At 42.9% G+C, this 20,950-nt stretch overlaps 2 protein-coding genes across 7 annotated transcripts in view; both read left to right on the top strand.

The window, feature by feature from the left end:
- The window catches only part of LOC111836632 (polyamine-transporting ATPase 13A3-like), a 36,666-nt gene extending 16,741 nt beyond the window's left edge, over window positions 1-19,925 (top strand). For 2 of the 6 annotated variants that reach the window (XM_023798085.2, XM_023798088.2), the window contains 23 exons: window positions 652-783; window positions 1,260-1,442; window positions 1,860-2,017; window positions 2,110-2,298; window positions 2,627-2,688; window positions 2,960-3,110; window positions 3,606-3,722; window positions 4,653-4,670; window positions 4,756-4,909; window positions 5,214-5,334; window positions 5,557-5,681; window positions 5,823-5,995; window positions 6,552-6,686; window positions 8,848-8,927; window positions 9,313-9,355; window positions 9,667-9,776; window positions 10,410-10,506; window positions 10,859-10,931; window positions 11,451-11,628; window positions 14,138-14,325; window positions 14,919-15,007; window positions 15,100-15,180; window positions 16,247-17,050. In XM_023798085.2, the coding sequence (XP_023653853.2) occupies window positions 652-783; window positions 1,260-1,442; window positions 1,860-2,017; window positions 2,110-2,298; window positions 2,627-2,688; window positions 2,960-3,110; window positions 3,606-3,722; window positions 4,653-4,670; window positions 4,756-4,909; window positions 5,214-5,334; window positions 5,557-5,681; window positions 5,823-5,995; window positions 6,552-6,686; window positions 8,848-8,927; window positions 9,313-9,355; window positions 9,667-9,776; window positions 10,410-10,506; window positions 10,859-10,931; window positions 11,451-11,628; window positions 14,138-14,325; window positions 14,919-15,007; window positions 15,100-15,180; window positions 16,247-16,564 (2,975 nt within the window). In that variant the 3' untranslated portion in view covers window positions 16,565-17,050. Of the gene's footprint in view, window positions 1-651; window positions 784-1,259; window positions 1,443-1,859; window positions 2,018-2,109; window positions 2,299-2,626; window positions 2,689-2,959; window positions 3,111-3,605; window positions 3,723-4,652; window positions 4,671-4,755; window positions 4,910-5,213; window positions 5,335-5,556; window positions 5,682-5,822; window positions 5,996-6,551; window positions 6,687-8,847; window positions 8,928-9,312; window positions 9,356-9,666; window positions 9,777-10,409; window positions 10,507-10,858; window positions 10,932-11,450; window positions 11,629-14,137; window positions 14,326-14,918; window positions 15,008-15,099; window positions 15,181-16,246; window positions 17,051-17,174 lie in introns of those variants that run through there. The other 4 variants (XM_023798086.2, XM_023798087.2, XM_023798089.2 and 1 more) reach the window with 4 other exon arrangements.
- A 790-nt stretch (window positions 19,926-20,715) lies between these two features.
- LOC111836691 (dynamin-like GTPase OPA1, mitochondrial) overlaps window positions 20,716-20,950 on the top strand; it is a 28,300-nt gene continuing 28,065 nt past the window's right edge. The window contains exon 1 of the mRNA XM_023798203.2: window positions 20,716-20,888. Coding sequence (XP_023653971.2) covers window positions 20,854-20,888 — 35 coding nt within the window. The 5' untranslated portion in view covers window positions 20,716-20,853. The remainder of the gene's footprint in view (window positions 20,889-20,950) is intronic.

Genomic DNA, 20,950 nt, shown 5'->3' with positions numbered 1-20,950 from the left:
ACTGTAGGCGGTTACAAGAACTTTTCATTAATGTTCAGTAGAGAAGTCTGAAGACTGTTTAAGCAGTCTGATTTGGGTATAGCTCACCCATGAAAGTAAGACTCATGATGTTGTTGAAATTAGTTTGAATACTGAGCCGTGAACAGTACTGTGCAGAAGCCTCTTGCAGTGAAAGAAAATGATTTTTAAATTTAAACGATTTATGTCTGTCAAAATATGTCAGCTATTTCAAAACCTATGTATTTGTTGACTGAACCGCTGTCTCTTATTTAGCTACTCAATACCTCATTGAGTTCACTAATTAAATTGGAGGTGGAGTTGGAGGTGAAATTTAACGAATACATGAAATGGCTGAGGTGCCCGTGAGGAGAGGTTTGCCAACCAACGCAGTGTTCTTCTAGCTGTCCAACAAGATACCAGTTACTTTATGGAGAACAGGAGCAATTCGTTTTAGTTTTTATTGTGATAGCCTCAATTTGCATATTTTCTAATGATGTCTTTTTTGCTGAGAAAATATGGACTTACTTACCCTGATAAATAGCTTTAAGCATTTTCTTTGACTGCCCCAGACGTTTGCACAGTACTGTATTTGTGAAGACGATGATCTGCAGGAGTTTACAGAGCACCATCTGGGGCGTTCTGTGTCCACAGAGATTGAGGAGATGATGTCCACGGATCTTGTGCCTGGGGATGTGATGATCATCCCTAACAATGGGGCAATCATGCCGTGCGATGCGGTGCTGGTCAGTGGCACCTGCATTGTCAATGAGAGCATGCTCACAGGTGATTGGGACGGCAACAACCTCACACATACTCATCGCATTCATTTATTTTTTTTTCCGAGACTAAATATGTCTTGTGGTGATGACTCATGTTCGAAAATAAGTGTTTCTCTGGTTCCGTGGTTTGAAATATTTCCGCAAATTTCAGATAAACAACAAGGTCCATTGTTCTAACGTTCCTAAAATGTATTCAAATGTTTCGTTCTCATAACCAGAAAAGGAAAATCTCCTATGTCCCAGGACTGCTCCAAATTACCCACTCAATGATTGGTTCAGGTTGTTGAGAAATAAAACAGAACATGTTGCTATACACAAAATAGAGAATAAGAGAAAGCTAGAACATATCAGTATGGATAATTGCAATCACCTCTCTTTCCTCCTTTGGCTCTGTTCCCAACCACTCTCCATCCTCGACCAATAAGAGATACTGAAGGTCATGTTACGTGTTTTAAGTGTCCTTCCTGTTTCTGGTGCTAGGTGAGAGTGTTCCCGTTACCAAGACCAATTTGCCGAACCCTGGGCAGGGCCTGATGGGGCTGGAGGTGGACGCTGTCTACAGCACAGAAGAGCAGAAGAGGCACACATTGTTCTGTGGCACTTTGGTCATTCAGACTCGATTCTACTCTGGAGAGCTGGTCAAGGCTGTGGTGGTCAGGACTGGTTAGTGTTCCTTGATGATGATGATGATGATGAAGTTGTGTATGTGGATAATGTTGTTAATGATGATGACGATGATGATGGTTTATGTGCTGTTGATGGTGGTGATGTTGATGATGAAGGTGGCGATGTGTGTTAAAGATTGTGATGCTAATGGAGTATGTGTTGATCGTGATGGTGGTGATGGTGCGATTAAGATGATCACGATTAAGAAGGTGTTGGTGATGATGGCGATAGTGTGTATGTGGATGACGTTGAAGGTGATGATGATGATGAGGGTGTTTGTGCTGTTGACGTTGATGGTGGTGATGATGTTATAAAGATTATGATGATGAATATGTGCTGATCCTCAGGTGGTGATGGTGAAGATGAACACGATGAAGGTATTGATGATGGTGATGCTTCGTGTCTCTCTCCTAGGCTTCAGTACTGCTAAGGGCCAGCTTGTCCGCTCCATTCTGTACCCCAAGCCCACTGATTTCAAGCTGTACCATGATGCCTACCTCTTCTTGCTGTGCCTGGTGGGTGTGGCTGCGATCGGCTTCATCTACTCCATCGTTCTCAGCATCCTGAACAAGGTATCCTATATTATTATCGGGGAGTTTGGAAAATAAGATGTCAACCTTCCCCATCGATGGGACGTCACTCAAACACAGCCCAAACTCCCCAGGTGCCAGCTAGAACCATCATCACTGAATCGCTGGACATAATCACTATCACGGTGCCCCCTGCGCTGCCAGCTGCCATGACGGCCGGCATCGTGTATGCCCAGCGGCGTCTGAAGCATATTGGCATCTTCTGCATCAGTCCCCAGAGGATCAACATCTGTGGGCAACTGAACCTGGTTTGCTTTGACAAGGTAAGGCCAGGAGGAAGGCTGCTTGTCCTCTAACTAAACCCAAATGCAACCCACCTGTCATCATAATCTCTGTGGAGGAAACTCTTTCTGCTTTATCTAATTGTACAAAATCACTAAGCTGTAGCAGTAGAAGATTATCGTGATCAGATTAAGATATGGTGTTCTGACAGATGTGTTCGGTTCTGATGTCATTTTCTGGCAAGAATTCTTGATTTATGAAACACAGTAAGCAGCAATCAAGAGATTATAGCATAGCTCAAGTGGATTGGCTGGGCTGTAAAAGCCAATGGCCTCAGGGTAACATGGCCTTGGTTGGGTTTGGTCACAGACAGGTACACTTACGGAAGATGGCCTGGACTTGTGGGGGATCCAGCGGGCTGAGTCAGGCAGGTAAGACCACAAAGTCTGTCGAAGTACAACCTTCCTGGTTTCTCTTTAGCGCTCTTGTTTGTCTGTTAATTTAGCTACTTATCCGATATTTTCTATTCAAAGCCACTTGCTTATAGTTAACAATGTAGGTACCAATTCTTTTTACTGATGCTCTTCACGTTAAGTTTCTTGCACAGCGGAACAACATAATTCTCGTTTATGGCAACATGAGACAATGAGCCTATGTCAACCCAAGTCCTTGAGTGCTTACCGTCCTTATTGGTCCCTGCAGTTTCTGCCTGTCAGAGGTCAATGTCTGCCAGGAGACCCTGGTGACATCCCCCTTTGTGGTTTGCATGGCCACCTGTCACTCTCTGACTAACATCAATGGACAACTCTCAGGAGACCCCCTGGATCTCAAGATGTTTGAGGCCACAGGCTGGGTAGGCCCATGTTCTGCTTCCTCTATGAAGCAATGACGTGAATTCTGGTTAGGTTGTCATTGTTCTGTCCAAATACCAGAGGTGGATAGCCCAGGTCCAGAAAGTAAAAATCCAGACCAAGATTTTGTTTCAACCAACCAGCTAAGTACTCTGTGACTATGACTCTTTATACGCAAGTAGTTGGTTGAAACAAAATTTTGGTCTGGATTTCACTTTCTGGACCTGAACGATCTACCTCTGCCAAATACTATATATGATACTATCTATAAATAAACATGACCACTGGCTAATTTTATTCCATTATTGCTTCCTTTTTCCGGAGAAAGTAGAGATGGAATTTTGAGGTTTTGTTTTTGTAGGAAATTCCTCTGCGGAATGTGTTATTGCCCCCCTGCCCAGTGCTGTGGCACCTGTACAGGAAGAGCTGGGTGCAGTGGAAAGTTAGAGGAGAGGGGTCTTCTAGTCTACCTAAAAGCTTTTGTCTGTGGCTCTCAGCTCCTTCAGGAAGCCACAGAGGAAGAGACGTCTCTCCACAACCAAATCACACCCACGGTGGTTCGGCCGCCCAGGCAGGTGCTTCCCCAGCCAGCTACACCCCCGGAGCATGAAATGGTAACGCTTGGAAAGTCTTCCACCTTCTGTGTAACTGATTGGTGCCCCTGCGTTCCCCAATCCCCCTACCTGCACATGCAATGGTCTGGTCCACTAGAATTCACATCTACTGTACGTTTCATGTTATATAGTTACTGTAGTGGAATGCTGTATGTTACTCAGTAGTCTAAAGTGTTTTAACTTTAACCAGACCATGTAAATAAGTAAATAAGGGCCGATCTAATCTATATTATCTAAAAGCATAGCAACGTATGGGTTTGAAGACACTTATGTAAGATAGCTCTTCAGCAAGGGATCATTTTTTGCTCATCTGAATTGGTATCATGGTCTTTTGAAAATGGGTGATTATGATTTATGAGATGCAGTATCACGTCAGTTGCTTGTCTCCAGAGAGTGTCGAAATGACCTCCATGTTGGTGTAAAACTATGATTTTATGTCTGTCAAAGTGTGTCTGCTTAGCCGTTTAAAAACCTCTGCCAAAATCACCCCAGTATGTTTTGTGTCGACCATCCAATACACCATGTAGTCCTTTTTTTGCTCAATTGCTACCCCATTTTCTGTGGCTACGCAATACCTCCTTGAGTTATTTAACAAATTAAGTTAAATAATTAATTGAGCTGATGGGGAAATTTAGCAAATACATGGAATGAGAACCAAAATCCAGCCCTCCAGCGAGATATCAGGAACTTTTTGGAGAACAGAAGAAATTCTTGTTTGTTTGTTTGTTTTGTTACTGTTAATATGCATATATTATAATGTTAAATTGTGCCCTTTTCTGGGCAAATATACATTTACTACGAAGATAAATAGCTTTAAACATTTTGATTGACAGCCTAAGACCTTTGCGCAGTGCTGTATGTTTGATATGTGGATTTCCAGTATGGCTGTCTTGACATACTTTTGCTTGTCTGGGCTCTTCTGTTTTTCAGGAGCTGAATGAGCTGTCTGTGAGTATGCCCACTTAGATTGCATCTATCATGCATTATTTTCTGTTTGCGTGAGCACTGACACTGTTGCCCAACGCTTCGCCAGCTGTCCTACGAGATCGGAATCTTGCGCCAGTTCCCTTTCTCGTCGGCGCTGCAGCGGATGAGCGTGGTGGCCCGGCGGCTGGGCGAGAAGCATATGGATGCCTACCTGAAGGGGGCGCCAGAAGTGGTGGCCAGCCTCTGCAGACGAGAAACAGGTCAGGCTTTGTTCTGGTGCCTCTGGCAGGGATACATTGCAAGACATGCTTCTGCTATCTTAGCCTCTCCCAACTTGCCTGTTCAATAGCTGTTTGTCCGCATGAACATGTATATTTCAAAATGACTATATTTAAAAGGTCAGCACGTGGCTCTTGCCTTTGTTCTGTTCCTGTCAACATAACAATAACATTTTTTGCCTTGCTTTGCCTTTCTGGATTTTCAGATTTCCTGTCCGTTCGCATTCCTCATGTCATCATCAGTGAAGCCATTTTCGTGTTTTTTTTTTTCCTTCTGCCGTTGCAGTACCTGGGAACTTCTCTCAGGTTCTGGAGAATTACACCAAGCTGGGCTTCCGGGTCATTGCCCTGGCCCACAGACACCTGGAGTCCAGACTCACCTGGCACAAAATGCAGAACATCAGCAGGTGCTGTCCACACCGCCTCCCCAGCCCCACCAAAAGGCCCCTTTGGGGAAGTCATTCCTGTTCAGGACCCCATGGTCCCACGATCCCTTAGCTGCCCTCTCCTTTCATGAGCTGGCTGTTGTGGCCACTGTGAGTTCTTTGTTCTTTTACTTCCCATTAGTTGCTGCGTAAATCCATATTTTTTTTAATTCATTCCCATCTATGTCCTTTTCTGTTCCACAGGGACCTGGTTGAGAACAACATGGAGTTCCTTGGCTTAATCATCATGCAGAACAAGCTGAAGGCGGAGACACCGATGGTGCTGGAGCAGCTCAGGCACGCCAACATTCGATCTGTGATGGTGACAGGTCGGTAAATCTCAGCTAATCCCGTGTGTCTAATACTGTCATTGGCTGCACAGTAAACTTTTGAGGTTGTTATCCTGGTCTGGTGACTCTGGGGGGGAAAAAACACCCTAACTTGCACACAACCCTTACCACGCCCTTCAGGTGACAACATACTGACCGCAGTATCAGTAGCACGGGACTGTGGTATGATACCGCCGCAGGACAGAGTGATCATCGCAGAGGCGCTGCCCCCGGCGGACGGCCAGCCCGCCAGAATCGAGTGGCACTACATGGATGAGCCCGGCCTGCATGACTCTGACGCCGCTCCGTTCGAGGTTAGCCAGCCCCCGGCTCCCCATGTGACCTCGCTCCTGTCCACCTCAGTCCACACGATGACTGGACTGAACACGGGCAGCCGGCGCGTAACAGAAGCAGCACGGGGGATAAACTGAGTGTCTTTGTCTCCGGGCTGAAGAATGTTGCATGCTGGAGAACAAGAGAGTACTGTACTGACACACAGTGACCTCAATCACACTGATGAATTGAGCAGCAACGCTGGAAATAACCCTCTGTAAAGAATCATGGAATTTAACCACCGTGGTTAAAACGTCATTTAAATGCTGTGAATTCCTGGTTAATAAAATATAAATATAGTAAGGGAGTCATGTTTTTTGGCCCCGAACCCCACCCCCCTCCAACCCCTGGGAATATAAATCTATAACCTTTTATCCTTTACATAAAGTGTAGTTGATTATATGCCACATCTAGGCTATGATATTTATTTTTTTATTGACAGGACAGGCAGAATGATGCAATCATATTTGTTATCCATTTAAATCACAGTTAATTAAGACTGAGCTAGACCTTTGATTAATGACGTACCCCTCTCAGGTGGTCCAGATCGGCATGGGTGAGGAAGACCCCGACCCCGATGAAGACCTCAAACCACTGGAGCATTACCATTTCGCCATGAGTGGAAAGTCATTCACCGTGGTCACCGAGCATTTTCAGGACTTGGTCTACAAGGTCAGAGCCCGACACAATTAATGTGAAACAGTAATGATTCTGTCCGCTTTGCTGCCTTTCTGATGCTCCTGTCAGGAGCCAAAATGGCTGCAGTACCTGTCAGGCATGTATATAGCAACAGCTACGATTAGCAGTCACGCGTGGCACCGATTTAAAAAAAAAAAAAAAAAAAAAGGAGAAATTGCCAAATCCATGATCTCTACGTCTGTGTCGTCTTATTAAGTGACTTCATCACAGTGAAGGAAATGAAGGGTAAATTGACAAAACACACTCGGCTCAGAGGGTATGCAGATGGGATAAGTTTGGGTGTCAGTGCCACGTCTGTGGACATGGTGAGCTTTGCAAATGTGCAGTTGAGGAAGAAGTTCTCAGTTTTCATACTTGACTAAAAATATAGGCACCACACCTATTACTCAAGTAAAAGTAAAAGTTATACAGCAAAATACTACTTAAGTAGAAAGTAAAAAAAAAAAATCTGGTTTTAAAAGTTTATAAGTATCAAAAGTAAAAAAGTGCTCTACATTAAAACCTTGTAAAAGAGAACCTCTCCTTTTAAATTCACTCAAGCCAGATTTGCATACAGCACTTCAGGTTACAGTGCATCACAATAAGGGAAGCTGAGTCGCAGGAGGAAAAGCAGATACTCTCTTTGTGTTCAGAAAACGCGGTGAAGCTTGGCCAATTTGCCGGTGCAGGCCAGCAAAATGCAGGTTTCTGCCGTGAAAAGGAAAGATCCGTCTGCGGGGCCAGATTTAATAATGTATTATAAACATTTCATGTGCTGGGACTTCGATACCTCTTATACTGTAAGTGGTGAAGCAGCCGACTCGTCCTCTTCTATGGAAAATGGCTGATCGTACCTTTGTAATCATCTCCGTTATTTTAGTACTACCTCTAGTGCTGCTAACTTTAAATATTAATAAAGATTAAATATCTGAAATATCTGTCAGTATTTTAACTATAATAGTGCATCACTCCTGTTTGTTCAATCTTCATAAAGACAATATGTAATGAAAAAGAGTATTAAAGAAAGAAATCGCTCACGAACCGTGAGAGAAAATCGCCATCTCGATTCTGAGTGGAAAAAACTTGTGATTTCTTTGTTACCCAGTATCACACAGCCTAACTGAGGCAGTGCATGCATCAGTATATATTGTTTTAGCTGAGTGAATATTGATAGTTGTGCACAATGTATCAAAGTAAAAAGTTGTAATTTAGCTCAGAAATGTAGCTAAGAGAAAGTATAAGTTGCCAAAACTTAAAATACTCAAGTAAAGTTCAAATCCAGAAAATAAGCTACTGTACTTAAGTACAGTGCCAAAGTATTTTTACTCTTGCTACATCTCCAGAGGTGTAAAGTACCAAAGTGTTTGTACTCAGAAGATCCTATTTGTCATTGTTAGTGCTGGCCTACTTGACTATAAAGGACTCAGACTCAAAGGAAGTTTTTATTAACATTGAAACAGTTAAAACTCCCTAGAACAGTCTCTGATAAGAACTGAGTGAGTTTTGGTTCTCAGTACTATGAAATATGATGAGGAAGCCTGACTTGAGGTCGTTGGTGGTCTCATCCAAAAAACAACAATGAACTGAATGATTTTTGGAAATTTACTCTTCAAATGGACATAATCCAGGTATATAAGATTCTAACGGGTCTGGATGCTATTCAGCCAAATAGCTATTTCAATATTAGTTTAAATACTGGAACTCGTGGCCATAAGTGGAAATTTTTAAAAGTGGAACATTTTAAAACGAATTTGAGGAAGCATTTCTTTACACAGCGTGTAGTTAGAGTATGGAATAGTCTTCCTGCTAGTGTAGCTCAAGCTAAAACCCTTGGTTCCTTTAAATCAGAGCTAGATAAGAGTTTAACAACTCCGAGCTATTACTTAAGTTCTCCCCAAACGAGCTTGATGGGCCGAATGGCCTCCTCTCGTTTGTAAATTTCTTATGTTCCTAAATGGGAACGCGGTAAAGCTTCTCTAGAATATTTGCTCCATCGAGAATATAATAATAATTTGATAATATATTTGGCATAGATCGTAATTCAGTGATTTGTTATAGCAATATTAGGCTCTGATGTAAGCGCAGTAATACGGAAGTAGCCCCTGCTTTGGTACAGTGTATCACTGATGCTCCTTCCCTCTTCTCTCTGGAGAAGTTGTTGCTACGAGGTACGGTGTTCGCCCGCATGACTCCTGACCAGAAGACCCAGCTGGTGGAGCTACTACAGAGTGTGGAGTGAGTAGCCCAGATCCCTGCTGAGGGCAGGAGAAACACCTGGGGCAGTGTTTCCCAACCCGCTCCTCGGTGACCCACAGACCGTCCACATTTTTGCTCCCTCCCAGCTCCTGGTATGGAGGGAGCAAAAATGTGGACTGTCAGTGGGTCTCCCAGGACCGGACCGGGTAACACCGGCCTAGAGAGCTGTGATGCCCAACTTTAGTTTTCTTATGAAAGTCTGTCTCATATTCTGTCTGTGTCCCATTGGAAACTATAACTGTCCCTAACGGTCATTTTTTAAAAATAATGTTTTTCAGAATCCTTTAATATTAGAAGATACCTCTCTGTTCCACAGTGCAAAATTCCATAGGTAACATTGTCCGTCTCTCTGCTCCCCCTACAGCTACTTTGTGGGAATGTGCGGAGATGGAGCAAACGACTGTGGTGTAAGCATTCCCCTCACATTTTGTGGAGTTTTTATGGACTTTGAGTTTGATAGCCAAAGACCCAGGAACGTCGTTAAATGTGTATAGCCATAAGTGGCTTTAATAAAAGCACCAGCTCAGTACGGATGATCAAAGACCTTCATTCTGAAAGTTATTAAACTTTCATAGTTCCATGTTTCCATTATAAAGGAAAGCGCTCGTAGCTTCATTCATTTTAATTGGCCTGTGCTGGGTTGCTATGACATTGACATCACTGGCACGCGGTTGGCTGTGATTGGTCAATTCACCCACCCCGTACCACATCCCCCCAGGCACTGAAGAGAGCTCACAGTGGGATCTCTCTTTCTGAGCTCGAAGCCTCTGTGGCCTCCCCCTTCACCTCCAAGATCCCCAACATCTCCTGCGTGCCAAACCTCATCAGGTGAGACCATGCTGTCCAGCAGGGGGCGACGTTAGCCAGCATGCGGCGACATTCCTTTTGGCATGTCTTCAGACTTAATATCTTAATATAGTAGTGGGCTCCTCACCAAAGATGCCATTTCACATCCATATATAACCCCGTTTCCAAAAAAGTTGGGACGCTGTGTAAAATGTAAATAACAACAGAATGCAATGATTTGCATATTTGCAAACAAAACAATAAAATTTCTCAGTTTCAACATTTGATATGTCGTATTTGCTCTGTTTTCAATTAAATATGGGTTTATGTGATTTGTAAATCATTGCATTCTGTTTTTATTTACATTTTACACAGCGTCCCAACTTTTTTGGAAACGAGGTTGTATATAACTTCTAGTGTTTACCTTCAAGAATCTATAGTAGCATATACCCTAATAGCACAATGTATGCCTGTTTAGTATAAATGGACTAGAAAGTGTTTAGTCAATCTACACACGTAAGCAATGGAAAAATAGCTTTATCGAAGAAGTGTCATCTACCCACGCGCGTAATGAGGCGATGTGGATCTCAGGAGGCATCGCCAGTCCATCCCAGATGATTCCCCCTAACTCTCGTGACGTCTAACTAACAAACAGCATTTGGTGTTTCCCGACAGGGAGGGACGGGCCGCCCTGATCACCTCCTTCTGCGTCTTTAAGTTCATGGCTCTCTACAGCATGATCCAGTACATTAGTGTCACGCTGCTCTACTCTGTGAGTACTGATAATGTCTGCATGGGTACTTCCTGCCCTCCTCCCCGCCCCCAAAAACAAGGTCACTGATGAACCAGAAAGATAAGTGAGAGTGAGTGGTGGGCGACCACTAACCAGAATTGCTTTCCATATTAGACTCTGTGTAATGCTAACCGGCGTTCGAATCCGGATCTTGCGTTGTGATGACTTAGCGTATGTGATATAACAGGCTATGCCCAGTGTCTTTGGCTTCCTACCTGCATTATGGTAGCCCAACCAAGTGCTGTGTCAGTCTCAGGCTCCATGTAATGCAGACTCACCTTAGGCTCTGTCTCAATTTCACCTCCCCCCCCCCCCCCACTGGTGTTTTCAGATGCTCAGCAACCTGGGAGACTTCCAGTTCCTCTTCATTGACGTCGCCATCATCCTGCTCATCGTCTTCACCAGTGAGTTCCTGGGGCCCCAGGAGTTGTATCGTGTAGCATGCCGTGTGAATCCACTTCTTCGCTTTAGCTTGGCTGAGTGACTACATCAGTCCTTCCCAATCCGTTCCTCGGAGACCTTCAGATAGTCCACGTTTTTGCTCGTATCAAAAATGTGGACTGTCTGGCAGGGAGCAAAAATGTGGACTGTCTGGCAGGGAGCTGGGAGGGAGCAAAAATGTGCACAGTCTGATTGGGAGCTGGGAAGGAGCAAAAATATGGACTGTCTGTAAGTCCCCGAGGACCAGGATGTGAAACACTGGACTTGATTTATATGACTTTTTTTTCAGTGTTAATAAAAACTTCCTTTGAGTCTGATTATATACAACATATTTTTGAGCACTATAAAAATCCCTCATTATATGGTTATGGTGGTTTGGTTTGGAGATGTGTGTGTATATTGATGGGCCCACTCACCCCGTATGTGTTTGTATGCATGCCTGTGTGTCTCTGCGTCTGTCTGCGTCTGCATGCGCCTCGCAGTGAGCCTGAACCCAGCCTGGAAGGAGCTTGTGTCACGGCGACCACCCTCAGGCCTCATCTCCGGCCCACTGCTCTTCTCTGTGCTGACCCAGATTCTCGTCTCCCTGGGCTTCCAAATGCTTGTCTTTCTCTGGGTGCGACACCAGAGCTGGTATGAGAAGTGGACACCCAGCTCCAAGTGAGTGCCCCCCCTCCCCCCCCCCCCCGATTTACCCGCTTGAAACCCGAGGGCATGAGCCGCCGCTTTTCTCCTCGATGTGAGAGGTACGCTCATGGCTAAGTCGACAACATTACATTTACCTCATTTAGGTAGCTACAGAGCATTTGATACGTTTCCCTTAGATCTAAGCTGACGTTTCTGGATGCCGCATGCGAGGTCCCTCCTGCCACGTTTTCAAACAGCACGCTGCCGCGTTGATGGTGATCTCTGGTCGTTTTAATTATTTCCCTCTCTGCGATACTCAGATGCTGCTTGCTTTATGATGGGTCCACTTACGATATTTTGACTTTACAATGGTGCGACGTTGACGCGCGTTCAGTAGTCACCACGCTTTGAATTTCGAATTTGTTCTTGGGCTGCCGATGTACACTGTTAAACCACAAATCATACTGTGTTTTCTTCTGTGTTTAACGAAATTTCCCCAAGCCTATTATGTCCACAAAATAAGTAATATAATGTGATATTCATATTTAACTTACGGTATTTTCAGTCTGCATGTAAAATGGAACGACACGTCCTGGAGCTTAATCTACGCAAATGTGAAGGATGTAAACAGGCGTGTTGCTCTTCCTTCCCTTGGCCAGTGGTACCACAGTGGTGTAGATTTGGTCACGAGGCAGCGCTCTAGCTGTGGATTCTGTGAGAGTGTGATCACACGACGCAAAAGAAGCTCTTCAGAGCTGCTTGGATGGGATGAGCTACGACGTTTTTCTTTGACCTGGTGAGGTCATCAGTGGGATCTCGCATTACATCTTTGATTACATCAGCTTCTATTCAGATGTATAGTTAATTTTTCAAAAAAGCTTTGGGTAACAAAGTACATGAAAACACTTCTCTGGAAGAAGAAGATGGCTTTCCTGCCGGCGTATGAAGAGGAAGTCGAGAGCAATAGACCTGAAAAGGAAGATCTGGGTGGGGTAGAGGAAATAACAATAATGGTATGAAGGGAGTATGGAAAGGGGTGGGGGGTAGAGCATTGTTTAGGTTAAACTTAATAGCCCCAGTGAAGTCAAGAACCATGGGGGGCACATGTGTTAACCCTGGTCTTTAACAGGTACGACATTAGTCACAGATCGTGTAGTTCCTGTGCACAGGCAGCAATGTTTAATGCCCCAGTATCTACAAACCAGATTCTCGGATCACTCATGAGGGATTTCCTACCTCAGGTACCGTTTGACGCAGAGGTCTTACATTGGTACGGAGGACACTATTTTGTGCATGTTTGACAGAGCGGAATCCCCCCCTGGACAAACCATGCAACATCATGAGGAGTTGATGTTAACATCATCCAGCCTTCCCTGCTGAAGGAGAACATGAACCGGTCTTTCATGACACCCTGGGTGCCTGGATCACATATGACTTCATCACCTGGCCAAGTTCATCCCCATCAGTAATTGCGGATGTAATTTAAGTGATTTCTGATGTGGTGATGAGGAACATAAGGACACCACAGGAGACAATGCCGTTCCTGTTTACTCTTTTCACCCCAGAGTTCATTTCCAACTCTGATGATTTTGAGGTTTATCAGTGAAGGAAGACAAGATGAGTACAGGAGAGTTTTCTTCTAAGAAGAACCACTTGCAACATGCAAGCAAACAAAACCACTTACAACCTGCAAACAGGCAGAGCAGGAAGTGGCTGACCACTGTCACCATTCAAGGAAGTAGCATAGAAATGCTACAATGCTGCAAGTCTGCATCACTGAAAGGCACAACTGGTATGACAAGATGGATTGAGTCTCCAAGAAAGTGCAAAATAATATGCTGTTTTTCTTGTGGTCCTTACTTGTGCTGAGCCAACGACTACAGCATTTGCCAGTTCCTCATAGCCAAGCCATGTTCTTCAATCTTTGATATCAAGAGGCGGGTAGACTGAACAGTCCTAACTATGTCAAAGGACTGAGACTGGACTGAGACTGCACTTAGAAGAGGTAGTGGAAGGAAGAATGGTCTCCTATAACTGTACTCTCAACAAACAGCTGGTATGACTGGAGTCTCCTCAGTGACAGGCCCTTTTCCCTCTTTACCCATCTCTTCCCCAATCCAGCTTGAAAGACATGAACTCACCTCTTTGACTTATCGCTGTACTCATGTTAAGCACTTTTGATGTTTACAAAGCCTTTTTATTTCACCACGTGCACTGTACTATGCAATTTCATTTATGTGTATATATTATATCTTCAGAGGGGGTTTATTGATTTTTCTAATACTGATACACTACAAAATCCTCCCCCCCCCCCACCGGGAGATCTATGAAGTTCTGTCTTATACCAGTCTCATCATTTGTTTTTATGGCATTCTATGTACAGTGTGAGTGGCTAATCAACAAATATCTCCCAGGTGTTTTACCCCGCTCTGCGCATTAGCTCTTATCATTCACTTTAATTTGGCTGTTTCGGAATTCGCCATTTCCGTGAACCTTTTATTTCTGACTTCTCCTGCAAATGATCATTATTGTTTCTCTCCAGTGCCTGCAATTCCTCCAGCATTGCTTCCTTATCCGTCCACAACACGAACGTGACCTACGACCCCTACGACAAAAACATCAGAAACTATGAGAACACCAGCGTGTTCTTCGTCTCCTGCTTCCAGTATCTCATTGTCGCCATTGTGTTCTCTAAGGGAAAACCTTTCAGGCAGCCTAGTTACAAGAACTGTGAGTTTCTCTGCATGGAATGTCCTACAACATACACATGAGTCCAGGGGTGGAACTTAAGAATGTTCTACTAGCCGACTGAGCTAGCTCAGTTAAATATCTACCCCCATGTACATTTTTTTCACTAGCCAGCGAGCGAGTGTTCAGTTTTCTGTACTTGAGACGGAAAGCTTAATTTCTATCCCTGGATGAGTCTGTTTTTTTGTATGTCTCCATCACGTGAAAATGTAGCACACATGTTGAAATCGTAGTTATCAGAGTGCTTAGGCTTCAGATTTGACCTTGTCCCATTGAACACTGACCAATCGAATCCTAGCAGAATTTATAAAGTAACCAGTAGGGAGAAAGTTACACCAGTCAGCAAATGACAGCATACGATTGCTCCGCCCACCATGGGTTTAAAAGCCCATTTTGTTCTTAGGTTGGTTGTTGATGTTGCTTTCTTTAGCTACATTCTGGATTGTATTTATGAATGAGTTATTTACTGGTTCTTCGATTATGTGTAAAGGAGTAAAGAGTCACCCATTTGCCACACAAAACAGGTTCTTAAAAAAGTTATTTGCTGACTTTTCTTGCTTTACCATTTTTTGTAGGGCTTTTCCTCCTGTCTGCATGCATGTTATACATCTTCCTGCTCTTCATCATGTTGAATCCAGTCCCCGCTATCGATAAGTTCCTGGACGTAAGTGTCCCACTTGCTATGAGTATCAGCAGAATTTTGGAGGAGCCTGCGGCGATCGCTCACCTGAGGGTCTGGGGTTTTGTCTTCTTCAGATCGTTTGTATTCCATTCCAGTGGCGCATGACCTTGCTAGTTATCATCCTGCTCAACACAGGGATGTCTGTCCTGATCGAGGTAAGGATACTTACCAGCATTTCCTCTCAACACTTGACAACTCTGGAAGTTACCCTTAGAAAAAACCGGACACGAGGATGCTAGCAAGAATAAAGGTCAACAAATGAAGACTATTTAAAATGGCTATTTTTATGTGTCTGGTGATGGTTGGATGTTTGAGCCATACATACAGAAGGTATTTGATGGACCAAACTCACGTCGCATTTTTTGTCCCTATGGTGTTTTCCACAGGCCAATGAAAACAGGCCTCAATACTTGGAATGTCATCGCTGCACATCTGCTTAATATCATACGTTTATATTTAATTTGTTTAGCAGACGCTTTTATGCAAAGCATCGTACATTTTTAAGAATGCAGGGGTCAGACAGTCCCTGAAGAGACTGGGATTATGGGCCTTGTGCAAAGGGGCCGACGGTGAAATCACTCTGCTGACAGTGGGATTTAACCAGCGACCTTCCGATCACTGGCAAATGCGAAGTCCACATAAACCGATCAGAGGTGGGATTCAAACCCCCAGCCTCAGCGGTTCATGGTATATGGCAACAGTGCTACCTAATAACAAGCCACCATAGTTCCCCCGTGGGGGGGGGATTCATGGTGATGCCTGTGGGGCTTTTCCTTTGACCTTTTCCTTTATGCTCTTTGGCTTCTCATACTTTCAGATAATTGATCTATTCAGTCCTGGGGGGGGGGTATGTGCCATATCAGTTGGCGCCATCTGCTGTTGATATGTGCATCAACACTTCAATGGCTGATAGGTGATTCTGATCCTGTTAAAAATCGGCTTCTCCCCTGTAAAAGTAACCTGCCAAAAACACAGAAGGGCCCAGATCACAGCATTTTATCTAGATTTCTCACAACTTCTCTACAACAGCTTCCTTTAAATCAAATTTTTCAATGCACAATCTTTCTGATGAGTTATTTTTAGATGATCTGCTACTAACTTCTTCAATATCTCCTTATTAATACTATGAAACACAATCAGTCCAAGATGAGTGATTCGGACTAATAGTGTTGAATCAACAGTTGCCTTTAATTCTTTCCTGCTGGCTGCCGCATCCCATAGACCTTCGTCCTCGATGCCATCTTATGGAGGCTGGTGTTCAGCCGAGGAAAACAAGGCAGCAGTGACATCACAGCTGCCGCCCGCACACCTCAGGTTGGGAATCTGATGCTCTTCTCTGCCGCTTTGACTCCTGCCTTCAACCCCCCGCCCCACCACTTCCACCTTACTCCCTGCCCTTGCAATGGTGATCGTCACTACTGTCTGCGCTGTCTGCTGCCCTCTAGTGGTTCTTATGTTGTTCATGCACATTTAAACTGGGTTCACCCTGCAGTTGCTACAGTACCTGTTGGAGTAGAGTGGCCTTGTTACATTGTTTAATAATACTGTACCATGTAATAACTCGACAAAATGTAACAAGTATTGACTTCATTATGTAATAGCAGCCGCATTTTGTAATAATCTTCCGCATTTTGTAATAATCTTCCGCATTTTGTAATAGACAGCTTAAACACAATATGTAATACAATTCCCTGAATTCTGTTATTATTATTATTGTTACAAATGGAAATGGTTATTCCAAAATGCAGGAGTTGCACTTCTAAATTATGAAAGTGTAATACTGTGCATTATGTAATAATCAACCAAGATGGATGTCTACATTGACATTTTGCCATGGTATTACATAAATGCGCCATTATTACATGATGCGTTGCAACAGGTCTTCACCGGGTACTTTACGTTACGTAGCATCATCAATAACTTCCGTTAGGTAAGCATTTGGAAAAACAGACAGGTCTTTAATATCCTTTAAGTAGGGCTGGCCAGGTCTAGTAGATTGTCTATTAGGTGAAAAAAGGTGATGATTTACCCGATAACAAACCAGGTAAAAAAGGTGTATTGCAGTAGGCGGTGAGAAGTGTTGGTGACTCGCCTCTGTGCCTCGCCTCTGTGCCTCGCCGGGCCTCATCCTTGGTGCGTCTTGTTACAGTCAGCCATCGACCACTGGGGCTCCAGGTGCCTGGCGGCACTGCTCCGCTGGGGTGGCAAGACCCCCCGGGCACGCTACATGTGCCTGGCCCAGGAGCTGCGGGTGGACCCAGACTGGCCCCCCAAGCCCAAGACCACCACCGAGGCCAAGACCCCGTCCTAGCTTGCCAAATGACGTCTGCGTCCTAGTGTTCAGTGATCAAGTGAATGTGACCAGGAAAGGCCGACTCCGAATGGAAAGATGGAAAAAAAAAAAGACATTTTTCTTTCATTCTTGGTACCGGCAGCCATAGAGTCTTTTGGCATCTCTCTGTTTTTGCTGTTCTGATTCTTCACACTGTTTTGTCTTGGGTGAAAAGTTTACAGGCTGGAAACCGAGTTTGTCAAATGTACTTCCAGCAGTGATCACTGCAGTGGCTCCGGCAAGGATTACTGCAGTGATTGCTTTTTCATTCTGTAAATATGTAATTAAGCAGTGGCCTACTTTAGTTTTTAACAGGAGATGATTCTACAGTGCACTGCTGTTTCAATAATCCCAACCTAAGAACAATGTGGTTACATTATTCACGCACAAAACTTTACAGTTCTGGGGGCATTTCTCACAACAGCTGTGGAGAGGCTGATCTGATCCGCAGGGCACTTTGACAGCCAACGTAGCACAAAAGCTGGAAATATGATCATTAAATGGATTTACAAATGGGAAACTTACCTTATTGCTCACCAGTGCCTCATGTTGTCACATGACCTGATTTGCACCACTCACTGTCACCCTCTGTATGGGTATTTCTTCCTGTGGAAGAACAGTCTAGGTCTGATAATCATGAAAGTTGAAGCCATCTTGGAATTCTTTTTGCATATTAACATTTTCTGTTTGTTGCCTTGATTGTAAACTATGGATAAATCTTCACTTCTTGTGATTGCTGTGCACATACGCATATTTGACTTTTTCTTCTTCCTTAAAGTTAGGGCACCTCTCTCCTGCCAACAGTTTTTCATCTAGAAACTCTATTCCTCCTCTCAAATGTTCCACCCATTAAGTCTCCTTAGTGTTTTTTTCTTGATATTCCACCCACATCCATCTTTTTCATCCCTCTTTCTGTCAAATTTTTCCTATAGACTTGTATGGGGAAATTTCTCAAACTGCTCCCATTCAGTCCCATTTACCTCCCATTTAGGTTTGAGGGTTACCTTCATGGATCCAGTAACCACATTCATTTAATCCACTGAAGGTAAATGTTAAACAGAACCAACAGAATCATTTTCTTGTTCAGTTGTAGATATTAATTTCTCCATGGCCAATAAGTGATGTTCCAGCTACGAATCTGCTACATTTTTAACTGAAGCTGCTTTTATTGCAGATATGGAGATTTTTCCTCTGTTGCTGCAGGTGATGTTTGGCACACCTGCACAGTTTAAAGCAGGGGTGCCCAACTCCAGTCCTGGGGGGCCGGAGCCCTGCACATTTTTGGGTTTCCCCTCATTTATCACACCTGATTCGACTCCTTGTGCTAATTACCACACAGCTCTTGAGCTGAATCATTTATGGTGGAACAGGGAAAGAACTAAGCTACACAGGGCTCCGACCCCCCTGGACTGGAGTTGGGCACCTCTGGTTTAAATTAAGCAGGAGACTGGATACCTCAAAATATCACTTTAGCAGCTGAGGCTACAGTCTCTGTTTAAACTTACGAAACCACTTGTACGCATATCGCAGTGACGGTGATTGATTTAATATAACCATCAACCCAACCTGTACTCACAGTCCACTGTGGAATGAAGGAGTTAGACTTCACAAACACTCTAATAGTAAAACTAGCCATGGGCGTAAGTAATTATGTTTGAATAAGAAAAGGAATAGGAAAAAAATTACGGGTGTCTTTAAATCTTTAATTCTCAGAATCAAAACTTGCCTAAATTGTATCCTTATAGAAGAATGTGCTACGTGGTGCATTACTCTTGGGTACTGTATCATCTTTCTGTGTCACAGAACTGCCCTGTTTAAGCATCTAAAGTACATCTAACGACATTTATTCAGTCCAGTGTCATAAATGACTTTAAATCACTGCATTTTATATTATAACTGCAAAGTAATATTTGCAGGAGCTAATTTTAATCCAAGCCATTGTGCATTATGTTAATGACAGCCAATTTAGTGTAAAATACTGATGTGATGTAAATATTTTAGATAGATATATAAATTAACATTTAAACACCATTTGATTCTCTAATTACGTGTCAAACGATGTGCCTTTGCAATTCCCTGCTCAATCAGAAGAAATCAAAACTGATCATTTTTGGTTATTTTACAATACAAGTAAAAGTGATCACAATGTATGACAAAAATGTATTTATTTCAGGAGTAAAAGACTAGACCATAAAGTTATCAGCTTTGTTCTGATTTTAGGGACAAATAAGACACTTTTGTCATAAGGAAATGAAGTGAATATGATCGTCACATGTCATAGTTATTTTTATGATTGTTTTTGGGTGTAAATCTTAATATGTGTATTTACAACTGAATAGAATGTTTGTGTATTTCTCATAATCCCACTAGTTTGCACATTGGTTTTATAAAGGTTCCTTTGAAACTATTGCATAATGTTTTACCTCATTGATTACTATGTTTGTATGTGTTGTACATATATTGTAGCATTCGTGTATGTAAAGTCAAGTATTAACATTGAGCAATTCTGTATTTTGAACAGGGTGTGTAGATTTTGGTTTTAATGGCAATTAAATGAATTTAAGTGTCTGGACTGTCTCAGACTATCCATGTTGAAAGTTTTTCGTCCTTGGCTTACAATAACAGGTCATAACTAATTGCTTTAAAGAATCACCTTCACCTTTTTATTATCTCTGATTTTTCATGTAAATAGAATGTACAGGGAAGATAGATAGAGGGGGCTTGGAACCGATATATTGAATTTTAAATCTGAAGTCTGTGCTTCAGAATATTTAGCATTAACTGAAATAAGCTTTCTGAAAAACCTGTATTTCAGTATTTTGTATGAAACACAAAATTTAACAGAAAACATTACCTAGGATATTTTGATATTTGGATTTTTGTGTAATAAAGTACCTAGCCTGTGACGGTCTGGCATCCTATCCAGGGTCTATGCATGCCTTCCGCACAATGCTGTTAAGGACAGACTCCAGTCCCTTATCACCTAGAACTGGATAACCAGTTGAAGGGTGATGAATGGTATAAAAAAAAACTAATTCTTAAAAAATCGCTAAAATATGAATGACTTTCTTTACAGAAAAACGCAGGTCAACAATACACATACTATGAAGTTATACATTTTTTTAAGTGGAAAAAACTTTAAATCTTTAGGTTGTAATAAAATATAACATGTATTTTCATGTACATGCTTTTAAAAAAAAAATTGGGTTATATATATATTGGGTTATATAATAACTGACGGAACAGATTAAGATTATATTATATTTTTGAATAAAGTAATGCATTTGATAGTGCCGAGTTTGCAAGAAATAGTAGTGGAATGTTATATTACTAGAAAGTTTCTAGTCGGATAGTTATTGCGTTCGGACTGGCAACCCGGAAGTGGCTGATTAGACCTGTCATTTGGGTTTTCTTTTTGTGCCCTTGTTTGCTCTAATATGACCGGTTTTCAAATGGAGTGAATTTTCAAAGAGGAACAATTATAGTATTACTCAGTATGACTGTATTGCGACCCGGGAACGCTGTGGTCTGGTGAGTATATTTTTATATCGTATACTAAAATGAGCTGGGAAAGATGATTAGCTGGCTGTTTG

The sequence above is a fragment of the Paramormyrops kingsleyae genome, chromosome 21 (assembly GCF_048594095.1).
Source record: "Paramormyrops kingsleyae isolate MSU_618 chromosome 21, PKINGS_0.4, whole genome shotgun sequence".
NCBI classification, from domain to species: domain Eukaryota; kingdom Metazoa; phylum Chordata; class Actinopteri; order Osteoglossiformes; family Mormyridae; genus Paramormyrops; species Paramormyrops kingsleyae.
Note: the sequence above shows the minus strand (reverse complement) of the source record. Positions and strands in the feature narration are given on the sequence as shown.